Source organism: Falco punctatus (assembly GCF_963210335.1).
Source record: "Falco punctatus genome assembly, chromosome: 5".
Classification (NCBI taxonomy): Eukaryota; Metazoa; Chordata; class Aves; order Falconiformes; family Falconidae; genus Falco; species Falco punctatus.
Genome location: NC_137584.1, coordinates 7,413,999 through 7,439,056, shown reverse-complemented (window position 1 = coordinate 7,439,056; position 25,058 = coordinate 7,413,999). Strand labels below are relative to the sequence as shown.

Here is a 25,058-nt window from a genome sequence, read left to right as displayed (position 1 = left end):
CCAAGGATTGTGTTGGTCAGATTCAGTGCCTGCTATATGTTGCCATGAGGCAAGTGTCATTGGAAGTCTGACAGATCTAGTGAGCTTCTTAGCCATGAAGTTTGTAATTGCACAAGATAATCTGTGATGTTTGAAGTGCCAGAGTTCTTACATTTCCTATCCTTTAGTGCGGTGCAACTTTTGGCATTTTTAACGTAGCGTTTCTTTAATGATACCTAATCTTTTGGAGTGGTAATCAGTGCTGCATTTATTTGTGACCTCTTGATACCTGAAGCATCCTGGTCAATCTATTAGTGTTATGGAAGTTTTATTTGGAGATCCTTACTTTGGCTTATTTATTTAGTATGATGCATGCAAGTACTTTGCTGTAACTTCTTACTGTCATGCTTGTTGCTTTTTCTTAATGCTTGTAGAGTTTTCCTCTACTCTGTCTGAAGAGAAGAAACAGCTTAATGGTAAGTATTTACCTGGAGTGAGGTGGGCAGTGAATCTTATACTTATTTGAATATTATCAAATTAATATTTTTATACAGACATCTGATGTTCAGGCTCTAGTGATCTGTGGAAATTACAGAAGGCAAAATCCTAATCAGGCTTTGTGAATTCAGTGTTTAAAAGTGTTATAAGACTGCAGTATAGATAAAGCGGGCATGAGATGAACAAGATTTCTGCTCAAGTCAGACAAGATAGGTCACAAAATACTGTGTGCTATGAAATCTGTCACTACAAAATTGCCAGTCTTTTTGATCCTTCTCTGTATCAGAAAAGCTAGGTTGCCACGGAACTGGAGTAGCAGAGACAAGACAAAATTTTGGGGAACACTTAGAATTAGTAAGTCGCTACTAAAAGCTTTACTAAAAAAGTACCGTGAGTGTACTGGGAGGTAGTCCTTGTAGAGATGGGGAAGCATTCAAGCCTTCACTGAACCCTTCCGTGAGTACTGGAGGTAGATTTCATTGCTAGTGATCAAGAACTGTGCATTTGATTTTGATGATTTTAGGGAGATATTAGAGACTGATTAGTCTTATTAGTATAAGAGGTTTCCTGAAAGAATATGGCTTATGAAGTCCCATCAACTGGCATGTGATGGCAGAGTGTTGGTGGAGCAAATATGATGAACATCTGTGGAGGGAAATAATACAATCTGAATTCGAAGGCTGACCTGTTGGCATGAAAGGGAACAGGTGCAAATTGGTCATGGAAAGGTCTGGGCTGAAACTTTGGAAAAGGAGTCTAGAGCAGTCAAATTTTGGGGTGGCAGGAAGAGTAGAAACCTAGGTATGTCTTAAGGTGAAGCCAGAGAATTCTCAGGGTGATGTCCCAGCAAGTCCAGGCACAGTGAGGGGGAGATAAATTGATCATGCTTTCTCTGGCGAATTTGAGTTCCCATTTGTTTTCTTTTTTCTCATACCTCTTGCTTGCACTCTCATTGTGTTCTGTGAATGTTGTATTTGACTTCTAAAAGGCAGTTTACCTTTTAGTGTGCCACAAGTATTGGGCTACACAAAAAGTTGAACATACATCATATAAAAAGTAAGCAAGACTGATTTTATTTGTTCCTGTTTTACTCTATAGCCTTGTAAGATGTTAAGCTAAACTTTGAAAGGGTCTGCTGCCTGACTACTTTTTTCTCTTCAGCAACGATCAAGTTGCTGCAACCTGTTAATCTGGCTTTGAAGGACTGGGGGGATTGGAAAATAAACTCTGCTTTACTCTATTGGAATGATATCGGTAGCAGCTGGTACACATTAATACATGATAAATATTTTGTATTCAAGTAACTGATTTTACCATCTATTTCAATGTTCTTCTCTTGGTTATTTTGGTTCACCAGTTCTTTAGGTTTTGTGCTTGTTTAGCTGTCGCAGAGCTTTCCTATGCATCTTTCATATTCACAGTGAATCCAGGTAAACAGAAATAAGTGATGTTCCGTTTCTCTTCCATCTTGCTTTCTCCCCGCTCTTACCAACAGCATTTCTTGTCCAGATATGTCAGGAGACATAGGGTATGATTCTGATGGTAGTTTCCAGTGAAATTGCCAAATACTGATGCTTGCTTGTTGTATTTACTTTACCTATTTGGCAAGACTTTCTCCAAAATTGGAGAGATCATTTCCTGAGGTTACCTTCCATGAGGTGTTTCATATTCAGTTGTTGTGTCTCTGTGCTTAGCTCTTGTAAATTTAAGTCAGAATAATTACTCTAGAAGTAAGCACCACTGAAAGCGGGCAAGAAAACCAGAGCCCATGCCATAGGCTTCTTTGGAAGTTGTTGGCACTAGTGAAGATGTGTTTGTCTTACCAATCTAAAATGAATAAATAATAATTATATTTGGAGCGTGCTCAGATCATCAACTTAAATGTATCCTTGATTTTTGTGCGCATCGGTTGTAGGTAATGTTAGTGGCAGTTAAAGCTGAAGTTTTCAGAATATATTGCTAGTGATAGCAGTGTGGGTGTAGCCTAATGTGCTCTTCAACATCTGTTCATACTTGAGTTTCAAACTAAAGACATAAACATTTCAAAACGCTGCCATTACCAAAGCATGCCTAAAAACTTCATATTTGTTTGAGAATAGATGTGTATCAAAGATGTATTTTAAAAATTCCTTTTTCGGCTTTGCACTTTTGAGCTAAAGTTAATTTTTCTTTTGTCCAAACTACTATGATGATGATTTTTGTAATAGTAGTATTAACAAAAAGAAAAATTACTTGGGGAGTTCCACCATCTGAAAACAAGCTGGTGTTCGAGCATATGCACGTCAGACCTTGAAAAATCTTACAGTCTGGAAAAGGATGATCAGAGGGGAGTTTGAGCTAGAGTTTCAAGTACAGAAAACTGAATTTTGAGGTTGAACCAGCTGGAATTCTTTAGCATAAGTAATATAGGTGTTCCTATTTTTCTTAGCAATATTTGGACTTTACATACGGGTCATGCTCGTTCTGGGCCTTCTAAGAACAAAGAAAACAATAGGTACAGAAAGCCTTCAGAGCATCCTAAAATAGTTTAGAATGGAAGGAACATCTGGAGCTTGTTCAGCCCAGTCTCCTGCTCAAAGCAGGGTAAAGTTCAATACTAGATCAGAGTGCCCATGAGCAAACCCCCCCCCCCCCCCCCCCCCCGGGAAGCAAAGAGGTATGGTGTTTTGTTTTTTCTTCCCCACCATATACATAAGCAGAATTTTTGCTGTTACTTGTCTTAGCCAGAGTATCTCAGAGAAGGACAGTCTTCTCTATATTTCCTTCTCTCCCACACCCTTCTCTGTACGTAGTTGGAAGAGTGCACTTGGATTTTCCCCCTTAGCCTTTTTTTCTGCAGGCTGAACACACACAGTTCCCTCAGCTTCCTTTTTCATATACCCTGTGGTCCAGCTGCTGGCCATTTTGGTGGTCTTTCCCTGGACTCGATCTGGTGTATCAACGTCTGTCCAGCACTGGAGAGCCAAAACCAGACAGAGTACTCCAGATGTGGTCTCGCAAATGCTGAACAGAGATGAAGACTTGCTTCCCTTGAACTCATTACTGTGCTCTTGCCCAGGATAAAGTTGGCCTTCATCACCACAAAGATGAAGTATCTACCCAAGTTAGGCTTGTCTACTAAGCCCTTGGAAGGTCTTCTGCAAAGCTCCTTTCTATCCAGTCAGGCCTCCCACTTGTTTTGTTGTATCAGATTATTTTTTTTTTCCTCAAGTGCAGAATTTTGCATTTGCTTTTGAGCTTTGTGGAGCTTTTGTCAGCCCATTTCTTCAGTCTCTCTGGGTCTCTTTGAATGGTAGCCATAACCTTTTGGGTTTCAACTGCTTCCCATGATTTGTTACTGCTCATATACTTCCTGACAGTGAGACAGTGTGTGCCCTTCAGGCTGCTAATGACAGTGTCAAATGGTATCGGAATTCCCTGTTCCCTAGGGAGTACCAGCTGTAACTAGCCACCAGTTGGACATCGTACTGCTGATCATGCATTTTGTGACTAGCAGTTCTATTAATTTTCTATCCAGATTATAATCCACCTGTCAAATCCAGGTTTCTCCGATGTGCGTACAAGGATAACATGAGAAATTCTATCACTAGCTTTGTTATTCCATGGGATTCAGTAGAGCAGTTCCCAGACCAAGCTGAAGTTTGCTCTCATGAGATTCAGAGTTGTAATTCTGCTGTTCTTCCTGGTCACCTTAAACTCCTTAATTTCATGTCTGCCATCAGCCTTTGTCATCACCATCAGCTTTTTTTTGTTTGTGAACACCGTGACAGGTAGAGCACTTTAATTGGTTCATTGATCACCTGAATCATTGTCATCTTATTGCAGTGTGGCTTCTTGTTTTCACATAGCATCTTACAGTATTTCAGAATAATTCATAAATAACTTGGTTTGCCAGAACATTCTATTTTATTGTGGCTGTTCATGTATTTGTTGACCTGCAAAAGCAAACATGTATGACCATGAATTCCTCTTATCCACGGAGGCCAACCTAAGCATATGATATGTGTCCTCAAGAAAGGCTTAGCCTTTGAGAAGGCTTTTATTGTTAGGCAGTTGGTTTTCTTTTGCTATGACCTGAAGGCTCTGCCATTTAGCTTCCTTGGCAGCTGCAGATGGTATGTACTTAAGGGTAATTAAGGATCAAAGAATAAGTAATTCCAACGAGTTTTAATTGCTTTGGGTTAATTCCCCCATCTGGATGATCAAATAGTTTTGACAGATTGGATTAGACCAGAGCCGTGCTGTCTTGTTTTTTATCTGCTTTCTACACTGTGGGCCCTCTCAATTACAGTGTTTGACGTTGTAGTCAAGCTACAAAACTTACTGGCATTTAGAAGGTAGTCATCTAGGTAACTGAGAATGTGTATGTTAATTATTTCATGCAAAGCCATTTCAAGTTTGCAAGGTTTGCCTTTGAATGAGCTTGAAAGCAGCAGTCACCAACTGCTGTCTTAGACCTCTGCCTAACCACGGTCCAGGAAAAATCCAGCTGTTCATGTGCTGTTACAAGTGCTACTATATTTCAGTCTGTTCAGCTTCCTCCATGGTGATTCTGTGTAACTTCGGTGTTAAAATGGATGAAGGATTGCCATTGCTTTTATCTGTCATCTCTGCTCAAGTTTTTGCCAAGTATGTTCAGTCTGTATTAGGTCAGAGATTAATACGGTTGACACTTTCAAAGACTGACCAAGTATTACCTTCCAGCAAAGGCTTTTTCAGACTGTTCAATGTTGTTTAATAATTAAAGTGACTAGCTGAATTCTATGAAAATTCCTAGCAAAGTAGAGAGATTAAGACTGGTATCTTCACCTGACTGATGTGAAATTTTACTTGTGAATTAGGTTACACCACATGTCCCCGGTTTAATTTGTTCATCTGGATGTATAAACAAATAGTTCTGTTAAAGGACATTAATTCAGATACCCTTTTTTCTGTGCTTCGCTATCAAAAAATATGAAAACACAAGCTAATAACAGGTGAAAATCAGACCAAGCTACATGTACCAGAAGGGCAGCACACACAGGTTCTGTGGCGTATGGAACTCTTTATTTCTGAAGCAGAACTTCATGTTCTAGGAGCTTGCCCTCCAAGAGAAAGTGCTGAGTAAAAACAAATGAAAAAAGTACATGGATACTTCTGGCTGCCTGTGGAAATAAATATTGTGGAGGGACTGTTTAGAACATTCAATTTAAAACCACTAAAACATCTCTGATTACGTTTTTTATTAAGCAAGCATCACAGCAAATATTTTAATGACTCTCTGCTCTTCGTAGGCATGCTTCCTGAGAGGAAAGTACTGGGTGCTTCTGCTAAAGATTTAACTCCAAGGTAAACCTTTGTCTTTCAGTCTCTGTTGAACATACTATTTAATAGTTCTCTGCAGTTCGTAGTAAATGCAGGCAACTTCTTCCATGGGTTTGTTCTTGATGCTTCAGCCAAATGAGTATGTACCATCCTCTTATAAATAGAACAGTTGAGGTTCAGGTTTAAACAACTTGCCAAATGTCATATTGTCTGTACAGGCAGATGATGATGCAAGGTTTCTGGCTTGCTCTGTTGGTTTCTAACACTTGCACTGCCTTGCCTTGTATATAAACATATGGCTTATATTTGCAGGCTCCTCAGCCTTGCTTCCTGAGAAAGTCCTGCAAAGTGATTGCAACCAAGCTGATTACTTTTTTGACTTCAGTTACTTTGTCCGTAAACAGCTGAGTTGGCATGCCTTGGAAGAGTACTTCAAGCTGGAATAGATTAAGATGTCACAGCTATATTCAGGTTTCTACAATATGCAAAGTAAAGCAGGTCCTAAACCCCCACTGTGATATGCCTGCTGTTGTCACTGAGGTATCATTTTACTCCATGGTGCCTTGAGTTGCTACGGTTTGGTTTCGCACTTGGCATTAAAATCTCCTGTGAATGTGTAATCTTTGGGCCAGTTACACGCAGTCATATGAAATATTGTGGCCTATGAGCAACTGGAACGTGGCTTATCTTCTGGAGTGCTCCCCAAATCGTGCTGCCTTTCTTCCTGTGTGTCTTTCATGTTCTGGTGTATGTTGTGACTGGATGGTGTGCAGAGCATCTTTCCCTCTGCCTGCTTTTTCTGGTCCAGGAGTCCAAAAAGTGGACAGAAGTGGTTAGGACATTGGGAAGGCAAAAGACAGCAGTAGCGTAGATGTGAGGTGTTAGGTGTTGTGCGGACAGAATTAGCTTTCACTGGCTGGTTTTGCAACCCAGCTGGAAGTGAGGACTAAGGTGTCTATGGTGGAGAGCCAGGCACGAGATTGTGAAAACAGGTAGAGAAAGGAATAGCTTTTCTGGGATAGGGTGGGCAAGTTGCTTCTTGGAAGTGTAAGGTCATACAGACAATTAGCATTTGAAGGCTTTCTGTTTCTTACCTTACCCTGTATTTATTGCGAGGTGTTGGCAGCTTGGGAACACAGGAATATAAAATCTTGATTTGGGGAGGTGAAAGGGAGCTGTAATTTTGTGGTTTGTTCATATAATTTATAACTCTTGGAAACCACTACTTTTGTCTGGAGTTGAGATTTTAATCATCTTGTTAGGAAGGTTCATGTCCTGCAAAGAGGATACACATGCTTTTTAAGGAAAACCAATGCCATATAATTTTAGCTACAATGTGCTGGCTATCAGAATGCATAATTAGACTGGTTCTATTTTAATAGTATTTTCAAATTTATTTGGTCTGGACTTCTTTCTTTGAAAAATAGTAATAATGTATTTGGCTTGTAAATTCATGAAGTAAGCTCTGTTTCAAAACTGCTGGTTACATATATTTTGGTATGCCAAAAGAAAGTATATATATTTTTTTCTTTACTGTATTTTTTTGTTTTACAGTTATGACTGGTTTCAAACAGATAGTTTGATCACCATTGTCATATATACTAAGCAGAAGGTAAGCGTATTTTATGAAAGGAAGAATTACAAGATCCAGTTGTAATCCAGCTTGTATTCTGGGTGAAGTTAATTAATTATTTTTTTTCCTTGCCTATGAGAGAATATGAATGCAGAGTTGGTGATAGTTGACTGTCAAGAAAAACGATTAAGGGGAGAGATCATCGTGGATGAACACTCATATCTTGTAGAAGTTGGTAGGTACTGTAATTTTGCAGTTGAAAGTACTGAATTTTAGTTCTACTTTATTGAAACCCTCTCATCAGACCATATGCATTTTACATATAGCAATTAATATTTTATTACTCTTTCATTAGAGATGATTACTTTAATGTACCTTGATGTAAAGGAGTTACATTGTTTATCAACTCAAATTGTCATTTGTTTAGTATGTACTTAATTTTTTACATGTGGAATAAGTGTAGTAAGAAATTGATGTAAAACTTGTGTAAAATTTTTCAAGTATGTTTTTGATGGTTACTAAAATGCCCTTATTCAAAAAGGGCAAGTGGAATAGTTGAAGATTGGTAGCTTTACATGAGTCCTTGTTAAAAGTAATGGGGAAGATAATGCCTTTCTTAATGCTGTGTTAGGCCTGCAGAAGTCACGAGTGAAATTTCAGGGCCAGGTAAAAGATGTGTGGGGTTCTAAGCTCATTGGTTCACTCGGTATTCCTAGCTTTACTGTATGTATATGACAATGAGAGCGTAATTTTGTTTTTGCTTAACATGGAGTTTGTTTCTCTTCATTTCAGACTTGGATCATGCAGTTCAAGAAGACATGGCTGGTAAATTCTTCCTTTTGCAGCACTTCTGCATCCCTTCTAATATCAGAATGCGGAACTTCAATTTATTTTTCTCACTCATCAGATACTTTACGGTTTTGCTTACCACCAGGTTTTGATGCAGTCAAATCAAACCATAACACTGAATAATAATTATTTTTTAATTGTGGCATTTGGGCCTGTGAAAGTAATAAATTGATGGTTCTGTAATTCCTCTGAGCATGACTAAATGTTAAAATAATTAGAAGTTAGTTCTGTTACATATTTGTAAACTGTTCTTTGCTTAGAGTGGGATTTTCTTGGATTTAATTACTCATTCAAATGTCCTTGAAAAGAAAGGAAGTAGTAAATAGCAGTGGTTACCAGTTTCCAGTAAATGAGGACTCTGAATTCATGAGCACTTTTTTTTTGACCAGGTGGTGGGCTGTGAAGTGTTTCACAATGTATTTAGTAAGTAAGATACTATTATGCATAGTGAGTTAGTGCTTGTTCTTTTAAATGTGATGTAAAACATTACAAAGAGATAGCTAGAAGTACATTTAATTTGGTATTTTAATTAAAATAGATTAATTCCATGTGTTTTGAGAAATGACTAATTCTAAAAATTCATTATAATGGAGTAGTAAAATATGGGGGTTTTAAACGAAATTTAACTAAAAGTAACAGTGTGAAACCTTTTCCCTTTTAGTAAATATTTCTGAGAAAGTTGGGAAAGTAGAGATTACCTTAAAAAAAAAGGATAAGATTAACTGGAAAACACTGGGACGGCCCTTGGAGAGTCATAATACTTTTGTCAAGCACTCGGACAGAGGTAAGCAGTTTCGTGGCCATGCCATCTGTTTTGAAACTTTTTGAGCTTCTTAGTCATATGTGTTTTCTTCCAGGATTTTCTTCTTCCGTAGTTATACCTTCATTTGTTTCAGGAATGTTTTCTGGTCTTGTTGAAAGCTGCTCGGGAATTCTCCTTGAGAGGGTTCAGCTTAGAGGTGTGGTTTTGCTTTGCTTCGGTTTGTTTTGTCCAGCAATGGAACTGGAGGTCTTCCAGGCTTGCAGAAAGACTGGAACTACCTAATAGGAGAAGGTGAAGACTGCTGGAGTGTTGTTCCGTCTCATGGCTACCTGTGTGCTTAACATGGTTTCTGTCCATATGAAAAACTCAGTAGACCCTGAGGAAATAGTGCATGGATTGTGTCAGTCATTATAGGGGTACCTGTAGTGAAGAAACAAACCCCTCCACTTTCAACTGTTACTATAGATGCAGTAACATCTTTCAACACTGTAATGTTGTTCCAGCCCACTGCATCCTTGTAACCTGAACTGTGATTAAAGAAGTGTCTTCAAGCCATGTGTAGGTATCGAAGCCAGCTCTAAGCAAGTCGATGTGTCCACAAAAAGCAGTAGATTCTATAGAGGTGTTCATTTTGTGGTAACAGAATAGTATGAACTCGATGCAGCACCTAACTTTACCCTGATCAGTGTGGTTTTTATTTAGACGTTAAAAACCAAAAATTTCTGCACAATTACATTATATAATATAAGCACGTTCTTGATGTTATTGCAGCTGTCCAGTTTCTCGAAAGCCCTCTTGGCCCTTTGGTAATGCTCAAAAATTGACTGTTTGATGTTAGTCTGCCTTATGCGTGAAAGCAAAGCTGTACACTTTTAAGAGCTAATTAAATGTTGATCACTATGTTGTATACCTCTTATTGGCTCTCAGTTATGCCACTTGGGCCTTTAAAAGTTGAGACATTACTGTGGCACAAAAAGGAAGACCGACAGCATAAAAGCATGTCTCTTTAGCTGCCTTTAGCTAATGTAGAATGTAGTTCTCCTTATGAGAGTTTCAGAAACTGTTGAGTCATCCACTGTAATACTAGATATTTTTCAATATAATCCTCTATATTGAATGGGATACGGCTCGACTGATATGTTGTCCACAGACTATTGCTCATTTCCTCCCTCCTTATCACTTTTCATGATTACAGAGAACAAAATGAGAAAATAACCTGAAAGAATAAAGTGCAGAATATACTTGCTTTGTAGGTCCTTTGCAAATGTGGAAGGCAAGGATGACAGATGCGCTTGGCAAAAATCCAGATTGAGTGTTAGAGTTGAGCATTCATCAGTGCTTCCTAGATGATTATTCTGCGGTTTTTTTCTAAGAAGTTTTTCTTCATAGTATTTGTCTTTTACGCAGAGAAGTGTTACAGGTCTTGGACAAGTTTATTACTTATCACTGACTGAGTTCAGATCAGTTTAGATTGAATCTCCAGAAAACTTAAGTTAAAGGACTTGCTGAGCGCAAGTTTCTTCAGTTCCCTGGTTACAAAGATGATGAATCTAGCAAATATATTGATATCTATGGCTTTTAAATCTCTACTCCAGAAACTTCTATTCTGCAGGTTTTTTAATTTTTATTTTTAATTTTAATTTAAAATTGAACATGCCAGAAGGTTTATAGAGGAAGAATGTTCAGGCTAGATGTCTTTCCTTTATTCCAGCCCTGTGCTTTGAGCTCGGCCATAAAATCTACGTGCTGGAGGCTTCTGTTGCCTCAGTTTAGTCTTAGGTAGCCACCCTGTTTTCTGCTTGGGATTGTGCTCCCTTACTCTAAATTGCAGAGTTGTCAATTTTGCTTCCAGTTCTGTAGGAGCAAAATAATGTTACGGGTGAAGAAACTGGTACCTTGCACAGTGTAAACACAGAAACAGTAATTCACAACTCTGGGTAATTTCCTTGTCTTTGGGCGTGCAGTTGGTTTTGTATGGAAAACTAATTTTTCTGAAGCAGTATCACTTTATTCCAGAAATAAAATAATCAAGACTTCCAGCCTGCTAAGTAATTCTGACCTCATAAATGAATTGAGGCACTTTATATATGAAGTTAAATAGGTCTTTGAAGAGAATATTAGGTTGTTCTTTGATAAACTGCAGAAATGCATATTATGAAGTATGTTGCAGATAGAGAGGCTCTCCATAATGCAAATTAAGCTTTAGTTTACTTTGCACGGTGGGATAGTAGTAGTATTATCAAGGTTGTATGCATGTGGTTTGCCTATTTACTTGTGCCCACAGTAGGAGCTCTCCTAGCGTGCCACCACACTCCTCCAAGCCTCTATACTTTTGTTTAATTTTTATTTTTACAACAGCCAATTTTGAATTTTACAAAAAAGTGATGAAACTCTTTCTTCAGAGACAACGATATAATGCAGATATGATACTGGAAGCCTATGGTAGCTTTGTTATGAAGAAATAATTAATGTAAGCCCTTAGTTTTTTCCCCTTAAGCTGGGAAAGTCATACTGCCAGATAAATTGTCTGTGGACTCTCAAATTGCTGCTGAGTTTAGTCTAACGTTTTGCCCAGTGTATCTGTTAGTTAATTTGGAAGAAAGAACAAGAACAAAATCATGGAATTTCTTTTAAATTGAGGGGGATATTTAAAAAAAAATCACTGTAATTTCAGGGTTCTACACCGTATCTTAGGATGGATCAGTAGATTCAGAAGAATATTCAATATTGCTTCTGCTCTTAAAAAGGATTGAGTGCTTAGTTTCCTGGAGGAATAATTATTTATACCTGACAGTATTGCATAGAAAGCACAATTTGATATAATTAGTTTGTTAGTGTAGGGAAGTCGGTGACATTACTCTTAAGTAGCTATTATGAAACTGGTCACTAGAAAGCAAAACCAAAAACTAATGGTTGTAGTGTCAGCATCCTGTGAAATTTAAATGCAGTATTAAAAAAAAGGTAGAAGTTTCTCAACAAAAAAACCCCAAACCCACCCACCCAACCAAACAAAAACCACATAAAAAAAACCCAAACCACACAACACAGTGATAGAGTGCAGTTTTTCTCGTAGGTATTAAGACTTGATTTTCTTGTAGGTGCCTTTTCTGGGAATTAAGATATGGAAACCCACTCATGAGGGGATAGGTTGTGATCACCACTGCATATCATGCTTCTATATCAAGGTGAAATTGCAGCCAAGTCTTGGAGGTGACAGGCAAGCACTATAATAATGTTACATAGACCTGCAGTTTATCAAAGATTGTTTAAAAAGACACCAACAGAAAAATGTTTTAAAATCAGTTTTTGTTGTGGAACTATTTTTTTTTTAAATGGACTTGAATTTCAGCCAGATTTGTTCATCTTAGCTGAAAAAACAGATCTTTTGACTTCAGTTTGTCTTAGTGTGGTAGTTGTTTTTGTAGAAAAACTGAATTCTACCAAATCTAAAAAAAAATCAAGACCTTCATCACTGACCGCTTAAATAAAACTTCATTGTTGAGTACAAATCTGTTCATGATGCACCTTCAAAAGACTTTTTGTTCTGAATGAGATAAGAAAACATTGCATGTGCACAAAGGAGTATTTCTGTGTATCTAAGGCTTTTGTTTTTCACTTGTGGTTAGCTGCACAACTGTAGTTGTGGTCAACAGAAAGTGAAACTTGGACTTATTTGAATGAATCGCAATTTTTTGTATGTCTTGTGGTTTCTTAGCAGCTTTAGCCAATAGAATAAGCAACTGATGTTGGGACTGTATGTGATAATATGAAATCTCTTTGATCAGAAATTTGTTTCTACACAGTAAAAGTGAAATTTAAAGGAAAAACTAAGTACTTTGTATGCCAGTTACGAAAATGGTTTGGAATGACTATGTGTATAAAAGCAGTAGCCATATGCAACTGAAAAATGACATATTAGTAGGGATGACTTATGGGGTGGGGTGTGTGTGTATTTTTTTTCCCCATGGAGAATAAGCATCTTCCTGCTGAAAATGATTTTGAACTTCTACTCAGACCCCTGTTTTGGAAAGTAACCTATTCACCAACTTCTGCTCTTCCTAAAGAGTGTGAAACTATTGGCAGTTGTGTGCAACTACTGGCAGATGCTTAGAGGGTTCAGTAAAGAATCAAGTTGTTGTTGCCTGTGTGTACTGAAATGGGATGTAATTTTACAGTTTTGTGCAGTGCTTTTAGTACACATTAAGTGGAAGATCATACACTTTCTTTGTTGGAAGTAATAGAACAGAATGCTGACACAGCACTTAAGGTGTGTAGGCCAGGACTGTGCTGCCACAGACTGCTATTTGCTGCATAACCAGGGAATGTACAGAAGGCATTGATTCAACGGAAACTTTGTTTGGGGAAGAGAGGGAGACCATCTGGGAAGAGCATGGCTGACGTCTTTGGTTAATAGGAGGAAGTTTGTGAAATCTAGGAATTAACTGGAAGCATTTGAGGGTACCGGTAAGTTGGTGGCCAGCATTAAGGGTTTGTGGTTGTCTTAACTCCCAAGACTGGGATGCTGCTGGGAATGATAGGCAGCCACTTTCCTTCAGCTGTGTAGTCTAATCTCCATTTTGTTAGCACTGACAGTACGTGAGGCTCCATAATCAAGTAACCTGAGGAAAAAAAAAAAAAAAAAAAAAAAAGGTTAACTTTCAGCTGCCTGACAGACACTGCTGGGTGGTACATGCTTGCTGAGGGTTGGGTGGAACTCCTCTACCAGAGATGGAGGGGCAGTAGAACGATGTGGCTTTTATAGTTTGAAGCTCTGTATCCCAAGCAAACAGGCTAACATTGCTGCCGTAGCATTACTAGGATTATGACTAAAACAAGTAAGAAGAAATAAGAATTATCACTGAAGTCTTATCATTGAAGAAAAGCAAGAAACATCCATCATTCAAAGAAAAAATCTTAAATTAAAATCCCTTTCATAATGAGGAAGAACAGTAGGGAAAAGGATGATACTCTCTAAAAGGCATTATTTGTGCAGCAGCTTAGTTAGTAAAACTCACTTCATATGCATATGAATCAAGGTGCTGTAGTTCTTAATTCCAGCAGAAGAAGTTGAGTTCAGTGAGCGACGTTTCTAGCCTGTGATTTTGTTGGGTTTACGTGGCACAGTTTTGGTAGCAGGGAGGCTGCAGGGGTGGCTTCTCAGAGAAGAGATCAGGAACTGTGATGCTGACACTTGATGTCTGCAGAAAGTTTGATCAAACCTAACCTCATCACAAATTACTTTCTTTACTTTGAAAATTAGGATTTGCAGCTGGGCACTTGCATCACGCTCCAAAATTGAGAGAGCAGTGCTTTTAGCTTATGTATAATAGCAAATCATGTGTCTTTGGCATCTGACAGTTAACTTGGCTTCATGGGCTGCTGAAAGCAAATGTTCTTCTTCAGCTTGCTAGTAGAGGCTGGTGTTCTTTTGTTGAAAGGCTTTTCTGCGTTGCCAATTGGTTTTGCCTGTGGGACCACTGACAATGAAATCATTTTAGTTAATATAGCAAGATGACAATTGAAACTAGGGGTTTGTTTAGACCTAGAGAGGTCTCTGTTTTCAAAAATTGGATGAACTGGGACAAAAGTTCCATATGGCAAATCAAAACGAAAAAGGAGAGGCAGAGGTTGGTATGTTACATGTGGAAAAGGTTGGAAGTTGTTCAGGTTGGAAAGGTCAGAAAATTGTCAGGAAAGAGCGAATCAGTTTTTTAAACTTCTCTCTCCACTCCCAAATATCTGGAAGAGTATTAGCTGATCAGTGTTGTGGACTATATTACTGACCTCCTATATCCTTTCAAATAATTCTTAAGTCTGCAGAATTGACAGCAATCTTAGTTTATTTGTATACTGTACTTTGCAATCTTAGCATGTATTATTTTTCAAAAGAATGGTAGAAAAACAAATTACAACAAACTCACCTTTATAGAAAGTTTTTTTATATATAATCATTTAGGTTGGAAAAGACCTTTCAGATCATCAGGTCCAACCATTATTAGCCCAGGACTGCCAAGTCTACCACAAAACCATGTCCCTGAGCACCATGGTGATTCTACCACCTCCCTGGGCAGCCTGTTCCAATGCTTGATAACCCTCTCAGTGAAGAAATTTTTCCTAATATCCAATCTAAACCTCCCGAGGCTGTTTCCTCTTGTCCCATGACTTGTTATCTGGGAGAAGAGACCGACCCCACCTGCCTACAACCTCCCTTCAGGCAGCTGTAGGGAGCGATAAGGTCTCCCCTCAGCCTCCTTCCCTCCAGGCTAAACACCCCCAGTTCCCTCAGCTGCTCCCCATAGAACTTGTGCTCCAGACCCTTCCCCAGCCCCGTTGCCCTGCTCTGGACACGCTCCAGCACCTCAGTGTCTGTCTGGCAGTGAGGGGCCCAAACCTGAACCCAGGGTTCGAGGGGCGGCCTCACCAGTGCCCAGTACGGGGGGACAGTCACTGCCCTGGTCCTGCTGGCCACACTGTGTCTGACACAAGCCAGGATGCTGTCGGCCCCCTTGGCCACCCGGGCACACTGCTGGCTCATGTCCAGCCGGCTGTTGACCAGCACCCCCAGGGCCTTTCCCCCAGGCAGTTCCCAGCCACCCTTCCCCAGGCCTGTGGCGCTGCCCGGGGCTGGTGTGACCCAGGGGCAGGACTCTGCACTTCTGCTTGTTAAACTTCATACAACTGGCCTTGGCCCCATCGATCCAGCCTGCCCAGACCCCCTGCAGAGCCTTCCTGCCCGCAAGCAGATCAACACTCCCCCCCAACCAGGTGTCATCTGCAAACTTACTGAGGGTGCACTCGATCCCCTCATCCAGATCATCGATAAAGACATGAAACAGGACTGAGCCCTAGGGAACACCACTTGTGACCAGCTGCCAGCTGGAGTTAACTCTGCCACCACTCTTTGGGCTCAGCCATCCAGTCAGCTTTCAACCTAGCGTAGAGTGCACCCATCCAAGCTGTGAGCAGCCAGTTTCTCTGGGAGCATGCTGTGGGAAACAGTGTCAAAGGATTTACTAAAGTCTAGGTACAGAAAACATCCATAGACTTTCCCTCATCCAGTTGCTGGGTCAGCTTGTCACAGGAGGAGATCAGGTTTGCCAAGCAGGATCTGCCTTTCATAAACCCCTGCTGGCTGGGCCTGATCCCCTGCTTGTCCTGCATGATGGCACTCAGGATTATCTGCTCCACAACGTTCCCCAGCACCGAGGTCAGGCTGACAGGCCTGTAGCTCCCTGAACCCTCCTTCCTGCCTTTCCTGTGGGTGGCTGTCACATCGGCTAACCGCCACTCTGCTGGGGCCTCTCCAGTTTGCCAGGACCGTTTGATGAATTACCGAGAGCTGCTTGGCAAGCTCTTGCACCTTCTCCATCAGTGCCCTTGGGTGGATCCCATCCTGCCCCACAGACTTGTGCATGTTTAAGTGGAGTAGTAGGTCACTGACCATTTCCTCCTGGACTGTGGGGACTTTATTCTGCTCCTCCTATCCCATAGAGCTGGACGCTTGCTGATATGCTTTAATTCTAGATTAGTATGAAATGGAATTATTACCTTTCATTTTTCAGGGCTGTAGGCATTCTTTTGGTATATCTGAGATGTTTGCTCATTCAAAATGAGTAGTTTGTAGGATGTTAGATGAAACATTTGAGAAGATATTAATAAAGATTTATTCCATGTCAGAGGCTTTACATCATGTCTCTGCAGGCATTTATAGTGGATAACTCACTAGTAGGTATTTTAATAATTTAAGAAAATGAGTATATGCAGAAAAATACTATGACCACCTACTGTGGCAATGTAATGAATTTGATCCTAATTTAGTCCGTGCATAAATTGCATATGCAGTTGAGATTTAGTAACCTGAATGTATATTTCCAGACATTACTACATGTATTTAGATGCTTGATCATTCTAGCAGGGTTTATTTATACCTTTGGAAATAAAGCCAATTAGAAAGGGTGGCTGAGCTGGACCATCTCATTTAAACCCTTAACTTTTAGGCATTTTGTGGATAATTACTGGTTGTTTGAAAGCTTTTCTGTGTTTAAAATTCTTTTGTTTCTGTTGTGGTTGAATTGACAGGTTGTGCTCCTGTACTTACTGAAGAGGAGAATGTTAATAGTGAAGGCTGTTCCTTCGGGCAGCAATTGAGGGCACTGTGTCAGAGCACTCTGTAACTAGTCTCCAGCTGTCTTTAGCTTTTTGACTGTGTCCAGAATATCTGGGAATAACAAAATGTTTGGGCTAATAATGCTGCAATGAGGAAACTGCAGTACAGATAAGTTACTTAGTTAATTATTAGTTACTTAATTATTATAAGATAATTAGATAAAATTACTGAAACACTCAAAGTGGTCTTTAAGTGACTCTTGGAGAACACTGGGGAAGGAGAGTGGGCCAGCTAGCTTACTGAGACCCTCTCAAGCTTTGTTCTGTTTAAGTCCAGCAATTGGTGCCTGTTCTCGAACTGTAGCCCTAGTTAAGGATAAAGTTAACTGCAGTGGCAGTGCTCACTTGTGCTGCAGCAGTGCTTAAATTTCCTTGACGTTCTCTCTTGCATTTGATGAAGACTTCACTGGAAACTTGCAAAAACCCTCTGTCAGGCAGGACTCTCTTAAGAGGAGTTGTTGTGTTGACTCAAGAAGGAATTTTGGCTGACTTGGGTATTTAGGCCATGTACAAGTGATGTACACTTATTACACATTTTCTTGTAGTCCATTCCTATTCAAAAGAATCACCAAGTGATAAAAGTCAGGAAGTAAAGAAGTGTCTGCTGGTGCAGTGGCAAAATACAAAAAATCAAGGTGCTTCTACTTTAAGACCTAAAGAAATAGTAGAATCGTAGAGTAACTTAGCTGAAAGGGAACTCTGGAAGACATGTGGTCCAACCTCCTGCTCAAAGCTCTCCAGTCAACGTTTCAGTATCTCCAAGGACAGAGACTCTCTGAGTAGCCTGCCCCAGTGTCTGACCAGACCATCTCATGGTGATGTCTAGCTGGAATTTCCTAAGTTGCAGCTTATGTCCTTTGCATCTCATTCTGTTTCAAGAGTAGCTCAACTCTTTATGCTAGTGACTTGAGTATTTTTCAATAACATGAAAAAAAAGAGGGGAGAAGAAATGTTGCTTCACTGAAATTGCTTCAGCGCAGAAAGTGTTGTTAGAAGGATGTCATGCTCAAGTATTCTCGTGTATGAACCTGTCAAATTTTGAGAGGCTTTACATGAAAAAATTCACTGGGACTGGTTACAAACCTGGAATGGTGAGATGATTGTAGGGAAGAGGCTTCTTCTGTTTGCTTTTTTGTTTTTTTCTTTTGGCTCATTTTGGAAGTTTAGGTAATCCTGCTCATGGGATTTTATAGCTTGCTGCTTTTTTTTTTTTTCTCTGCTGGGCTGAGCTTCCAATATCTTATATCCCATGAAACTTCCCTTGAGTTACAGACCTGTTTAGGCAGTATGATACTACAGTCATGCTGATGTTTCAGGTTAGAGCTTAAATACTGCAGTGCTGAAACAAAGGCGTAGCTGAAAAATGCTCTTCTCTAGATAGAAAAGGAAAAATTATTCCTGGTCATCTTCAATTAATACCTCCAGTTTTGTGTCTAGATTTGTACAGTATGCTGTCACTTGTCTTGTACAGCAATTATCCCAGCTTTCCTAAAATACTGATGGGAATAACATTTATAGAATCATAGAATGGTTTGGGTTGGAAGGGACCTTAAAGATCACCCAGCTCCAACCCCCTGCCATGGGCAGGGACACCTTCCACCAGACCAGGTTGCTCCAAGCCCCGTCCAGCCTGGCCCTGAGCACTCCCAGGGATGGGGCATCCACAGCTGCTCTGGGCAGCCTGTCCCAGTGCCTCAGCACCCTCGTAGTGAAGAATTCCTTTCATCCCATCTAAACTTACCCTCTTCCAGTTTAAAGCCATTCCCCCTTGTCTTATCACTACACACCCTTGTAAAAAGTCCCTCTCCAGCTTTCTTACAAGCCCCTTTAGGTACTAGAAAGCTCCTTTCAGGTCCCTGCACAGCCTTCTCTTCTCCAGGCTGAGCAACCCCAACTCTCAGCCTGTGTTCATAGGAGAGGTGCTTCAGCCCTCTGATCATCTTCACGGGCCTTGTCTGGACTCGCTCCAACAGGTCCATGTCCTTCTTATGCTGGGGGCCCCAGCGCTGGATGCACTACTCCAGGTGGGGTCTTGCGAGAGTGGAGCAGAGGGGGAGAATTGGTTCCCTCAGCCTGCTGGCCGTGCTTCTTTTGATGCAGCCCAGGAGATGGTTGGCTTTCTGGGCCACGTTGAGTTTCTCATCAACTGACACCCCCAAGTCTTTCTCCTCAGGGCAACAGTCAATCCATTCTTTGCCCAGCCTGTATTTGTGCTTGGGATTGCCCTGACCCACATGCAGGACCTGGCACGTGGCCTTGTTAAACTTCATGAGGTTCACGTGGGCCTACCTCTCAAACCTGCCAAGATCCCTCTGGATGGCATTGACTGCACCACACTGCTTGGTGTTGTTGAGAGTCTTGCTGAGGGTGCACTCAATCCCGGTGTCCATGTTGCTGACAAAGACATTAAACAGTGCTGGTCCCAGTACCAACCCCTGAGGAATGCCACTCATCACCGGTCTCCACTTGGACATCAAGCTGTTGAGTGCAACTCTTTGAGAGCGACCATCCAGCCAATTCCTGATCTACTGAGTAGTCTGTCCATCCATCAAATCCATGTGTCTCCAATTTAGAATGTGCAGGACAGTGTCAAATGCTTTGCACTAGCCCAGGTAGATGACATCAGTTGCTCTTCCCTTATTTACCAATGCCGTAACCCCGTTGTTGAAGGCCACCAAATTGGTCAGGCACAGTTTGGCCTTAGTGAAGCCATGTTGGCTGTCACCAATCACCTGTCATGGATAGAGAGACAGACTTCACTCGTAAAAGAGGAGCAGCAATATGTTTATTGATATAAACCAGCAGCTTACCAAAGTTTGATAGTAAATGTGACAGTAGTTTGGCAAGATTTAGTGGCAAGGTATGCTTGAGTATTTACTGCACAGAGGACGTGGTCAGACAAAACTGTCAGGGAGACCCTCCTGTTGAGTCATGAGGTTCAGAAAGGACCCCTTGCATTCTAAACTCTTCCTCAGAGGGTAGTTTAGGTGCAGCTAGATCCAGACTTAGCCTCAGACTTGGTCAGTGGTTTGTATCAAAGGATTACATTGCACAATCAAGCCTTTCTACCACTTAGCTAAGATTTCAAAGTTTAGCATGCTGTTAATTACTCTACTGAGATTCTGTTGTGGTAAGGGATCTCAGCCTCGAAGTGTAACCTTGAGATGCATCCCTGCTCAAGGGGAGATTGTTATGCTGCTTGTTGCTGTGCAGGAGAAACTAACAGGCTCTGGACTATCCATATTTATGAAGTAAGATAATTAACTCATAGTCATATGTGCATACCAACTACAGAAGTTACTTTCAGACTTGGCTTGAGTTGGACCTTGACCAGCACTCTTGGATGGCCGCATTGTTCAAGTTAGCCCTTTGCTATCCTGTCATTGTCTGCCTCCCCCAAATCCACTTTGAGTTGGATACACTCATCACACCCAGCCACATGAATTACAACCACTATTGGTGGTTATCACTTGATCATTGTTAAGAAATAAAGATCAGCATGGGTTTGGGGGAAGAGCATGCTGCCACATCACCTCCTTATTTTCCATGTGCATTTAGCATAGTTTGCAGGAGGATCTGCTCCCTGATCTTGCTGGGCACAGAAGTGAGACTGACTGGCCTGTAGTTCATTGGGTCTCCCTGTTTCCCCTTTTCCAGTTGGTGGGAACTTCACTGAACTGCCACAACTTCTCAAATTTGATGGATAGAGGTTTAGCCACTTCATCTGCCAGTCCCTCAGGACCTGTGGATGCATCTCATCAGGTCCCATGGACTTGTGCACCTTCAGGTCCTTGAAATGGTCTTGAACCTAATCTTCTCCTACAGTGGGCAGTTCTTCGTTCCCCCAGTCTCTGCCTTTGCTTTCTGCAACTTGGGTGGTGTGGCTGGAGCACTTGCTGGTGAAGACTGAAGCAAAAAACTCTACTATTTGTTCCCAAGTAGTCAAGCACTAACCTGTTGTGGCAATGGCAACAGGCCTATGTCAGTTAATAGAGTATTATAGCTGAGAGTTGAGGAACACCTTCCAATATTTGGCATTTGTTGTTAAATTAACCTTTGTAAGCATTTTTCTTTCCAGAGCGAAAGCTACTAAATGGTCAGGTTTGCATCTATGCCCTTTGTTCTTTGAAGTACTTCAGTGCTGCTTTATCCCTACTTACGATCCCCCGCCTCTGGCTGTAATCAGCAGGGCATAGGCCTCCACTGTGTTTTCAAATCCTCTTTTAGACTGTGAAGCGTTGTAATGATGCAGATTACATAGCTCAGCATGGCTGCTTAGTTAAAACAGGTTCGCATCTCGCCAGCCTTACACCGAGTGCTTTGCCACAGAGATCGTTTCCAGCGTTAAGTGACGGGTTATTGCTCCTTTCATGGCAGAGGTAGAGTGAGTGGCTTATCTGGCTTTGAGCCTGTTGTGGGTATAGGGGAAACACAGTACTTTAAGTTTCTATAAGGTGTTGGTGAAATATTTTTTTGCTTTTGTTCTGAACAAAGCTAAGTATACCAGGGTGTTCCTTCCCTTTTTCCCCGCTGTCCTTGTTTTTGGCTTTTTAATCCCCATTGCTAATAAGAACGTAGAAGGGGTTATAGTTATTTTGATTAGCCATGTGTTTTCCCTGATTTCTTTCTCAGTTTCTTGAAAAACATTGGTGGAAGTGCAGACCTTGCATAGTGATTTTTTCTTTTCTTTTAATGCTTTCTTTTTTGCAGTTACCTTTTGCCCAGCATTTAGTTGATGCACAAGTTGAAAAGCACTGTACTTGAAATCTGTGTCCTCACCTCCCAAACAGCTGTTTCAACAAAAATTTGTGCTGTACATATGACCTTGTAGTTGTTTTAAGTAAGCATGTGAATGTACAAGTGGAGTTCCTAATTTCTAGTTAGCCAAAAAGCACCCATTCATGTCTAAAATATTTACGGATAATGCTGAAGTGTGTGCTGCCTGCGTAGGCACCGATGTTAAATTTCATTTTGTTGTGTGTAAGCATTTAAGTATCAGTGTTGTGTACCCGAAAAATTCTGCAGAGCTTTATCAAATTCTCATTGTGCTAATAGCAGTGAAAGTGCAGCCATGTGGGGTGGTGTCCTGGTTTCAGCTGGGATGAAGTTAACTTTCTTCTTGGTCGTTAGTCCAGTGCTGTGTTTGGCTCTGATTTGAGAACAATGTGATAACCACTGATGTTTTTAGTTGTTACTGGTTAATGTTTATACTAAGTCAAGGACTTCATTTCTTGGGCCCTGCCAGCCAGAATGCTGGAGGGGCACGGGAGACTGGGAGAGGACATGGCCAGGACAGCTGGGCTGAACCAGTCAAAGAGGTATTCCAGACCATGGGACGTCATGCTTGGCCTATAAACTTGGGGGGTTAGCTGGGGGGTGGGAAGCGCTGCTGCAGGACTGGCTGGGCAGTGGTCAGAGGGTGGTAAGCAGTTGTATGGTGCATCACTTGTTTTCCTTTCTCCCTTTTCCTTTGGATTTTATCCTGTTCCCCACCTTTCCATTATAACTGTCGGTGTTCGTGGCGGTGGTGAGATTCTTACCTCTTTATTCTGTTTAAGTTATTAAATTGTTCTTATCTCAACCCTCTTCCTTTCCAATTCTCCTCCCCACCTCTCTGGGTGTGTGTGGGGGTGAGTGAGCGGCTGCGGGGTGCTTGGCTGCAGGCCAGCGTTGAACCACCACATGTGGTCAGGCCAGTAAATACCTGGGTTGCTGGGTGGGTGTAGATAATCTGTAACTGAGGGCTGCGGTGCTGTGCCTAGCTTCGGTTTCATTTGCATCACCCAAGCTGGTTTTAGTCTGCATACGTATATTTGTGCTGTATTTGTACGGTGAATTCATTGCTCATGCAGTGTGGTGCAAGGGGTATTGTCTTCTGCTGGTGTTTGGTGGGTTTTACTTTTGCCCAGTCAATGCTGGTAACACAGATTCAGTCTGTTGTAAGCTTAATGTAAGGCTATAAATGAGTCCTTAGTCTGAAATTAGAGAAATAATTGTAAGTATGTAAGTTCATAGTCTTTTTATAACTGTATATAGTGAAATACATACCTTTCTTCTATCTCTTATTTAAATATGTATAAGAATAGAAAGACAGATTGAGACTTAAGTAACAAGTAAAACCATGATTTTAGGACTGTTCTACAGAAAGTGCAAGTTGGTTTCTAAGGTGGAAGTTACCCATGACACCAAGCTGTTCTGCTTAATGTTGCCTAAGAGCACACGTCTCCACGTTCCCACTGGACAACATGTTTACCTCAAACAAATCATTGCAGGTAAGAAAAATTGAAAATGCGGCCATGGATATATTAACATAAGTCCCTTTTCATAGTCCTGGGAGAATGCCAAGTCCACGGTCACTAATTCCCTGGTTGTAGTTAGAAGGTCTCTGCTTCCAGCATAGCAATCGGTGCTTAATAATGAACTGACTGGATTAATATTGCTGGAAAGCTAACTCTCAAGGTGGCTGGCATTCACTAGTGACCTTAATGCCTCTTCTTTCTACTCTTCCTTTAAAACATTCTACTGAAGTGGTGTTTGTTTACTTTGTAGGAGGGGGGGAAGCCCATTGTATGTGCATTATGTATGATTAGTCAGTTCCTTTTAGTTTGCAGCTTTTTGGCATGTGAAGGGTTGTGTTTGAATTTTGCCTTGGGTTTTTTTTTCCCTCTTCTGAGGGATTTATAGTAGTCATGGTAACACTACTTTACACTCCAATTGCAAGATGCTAATGGATAACATGAGATTGTGAGAGGAATGCATCTTGAAAAGCATTGTTTAAGCGCTATTCTTCAAAATTTTGTAAAAGGTGAACCTAAAAAAATAAAATGGGAAGTCAAAGAAACAGCTGGTTTATTCTTTTTTAAGGGTACTTTTAAAAATTTGCATATTAATGGTTATGATGGTCATTTTACTTGCGCTGAACTAAGCATGGTAGAGAGATTTCTCAGAAGAATTTTTAAATATCCTTTAATTGCAAACTGTTTTTCCTCCCTTTTCCTCCCTACCTAATTTTTTGCTGGTGTTGAAGTCTTGCAATCTTTCTATCATTATACAGTAGCTTTTTGAAATTATAATGGAAGAAGATATGATCAGTACTAAAGCAGTACTAAAAATCTGATACTCCAATTTAGAAAAAAACAAACTGCGGTACTTGAAATGAAATAAAAATGTTCAGATTTTCATGTTCTTTGGGGATGACTCTAGATCTTTTCTTCCAATGTTTTGAATTGCTAAGTAGTGTAGAAATAACATACGATACAGTGGCCTGAAGGTTTTCATTGGAAGTGGAAGGCTACTGTAATAAGAACTGGTGCAGTGGAAAGTAACATGCTTGTGTAAAAGCATGTGATCGTGTTATTTTTATAGGATAAACAGATTATTTGTTTACTGTTTGTTTATTTTGGCATTTGTGGTAAATTTGTTGGATGTAGAGTACTTTCCATATTAAGCTATCTTTTTGCCTTCCGTCTAGGGACAGAAGTAGTAAAACCATACACACCTGTATTGCCTTTTTTGCCACTGGATTTCAAAGAGCCATCTCACCGTGATGGTGAACATATATATTTAATGATTAAAATTTATTCTTGTGGGCTGTTCACACAGGCACTTGACCACCTACAAATTGGTAAGTGTATGCTGGGGATTTTTGTGGTTGGTTTTGTAGTGATTGCTTTGTCCTTTCAGATTTACTGTCTGGGTATTGTAATGTTCTTATTGTTTATCTACCTATACGTTGGGACATAACTTTTTTTTTTTTTCTCAGTTTTATTCTCCATGCCCTGAATGTACAGGCTTATCCTCACTGCAACTGGGAGTTGCCCATTATATAAAGTTCTTCTGACTGATCTTCCAAATGTGTTCCTGTTTAACTGTTCAGATGTGTCAACTGTATTACAATTACAGTTGACCACTTTGATTGTATAGACT

At 40.5% G+C, this 25,058-nt stretch overlaps 1 protein-coding gene across 3 annotated transcripts in view; it reads left to right on the top strand.

The window, feature by feature from the left end:
* LOC308064672 (cytochrome b5 reductase 4-like) overlaps positions 1-25,058 on the top strand; it is a 45,221-nt gene that overhangs the window by 10,716 nt on the left and 9,447 nt on the right. For 2 of the 3 annotated variants that reach the window (XM_080389481.1, XM_080389483.1), the window contains exons 5-12: positions 414-455; positions 5,751-5,805; positions 7,336-7,393; positions 7,496-7,589; positions 8,147-8,179; positions 8,865-8,987; positions 23,264-23,404; positions 24,604-24,756. In XM_080389481.1, the coding sequence (XP_080245607.1) occupies positions 414-455; positions 5,751-5,805; positions 7,336-7,393; positions 7,496-7,589; positions 8,147-8,179; positions 8,865-8,987; positions 23,264-23,404; positions 24,604-24,756 (699 nt within the window). The remainder of the gene's footprint in view (positions 1-413; positions 456-5,750; positions 5,806-7,335; positions 7,394-7,495; positions 7,590-8,146; positions 8,180-8,864; positions 8,988-23,263; positions 23,405-24,603; positions 24,757-25,058) is intronic. The other variant, XM_080389482.1, reaches the window with a different exon arrangement.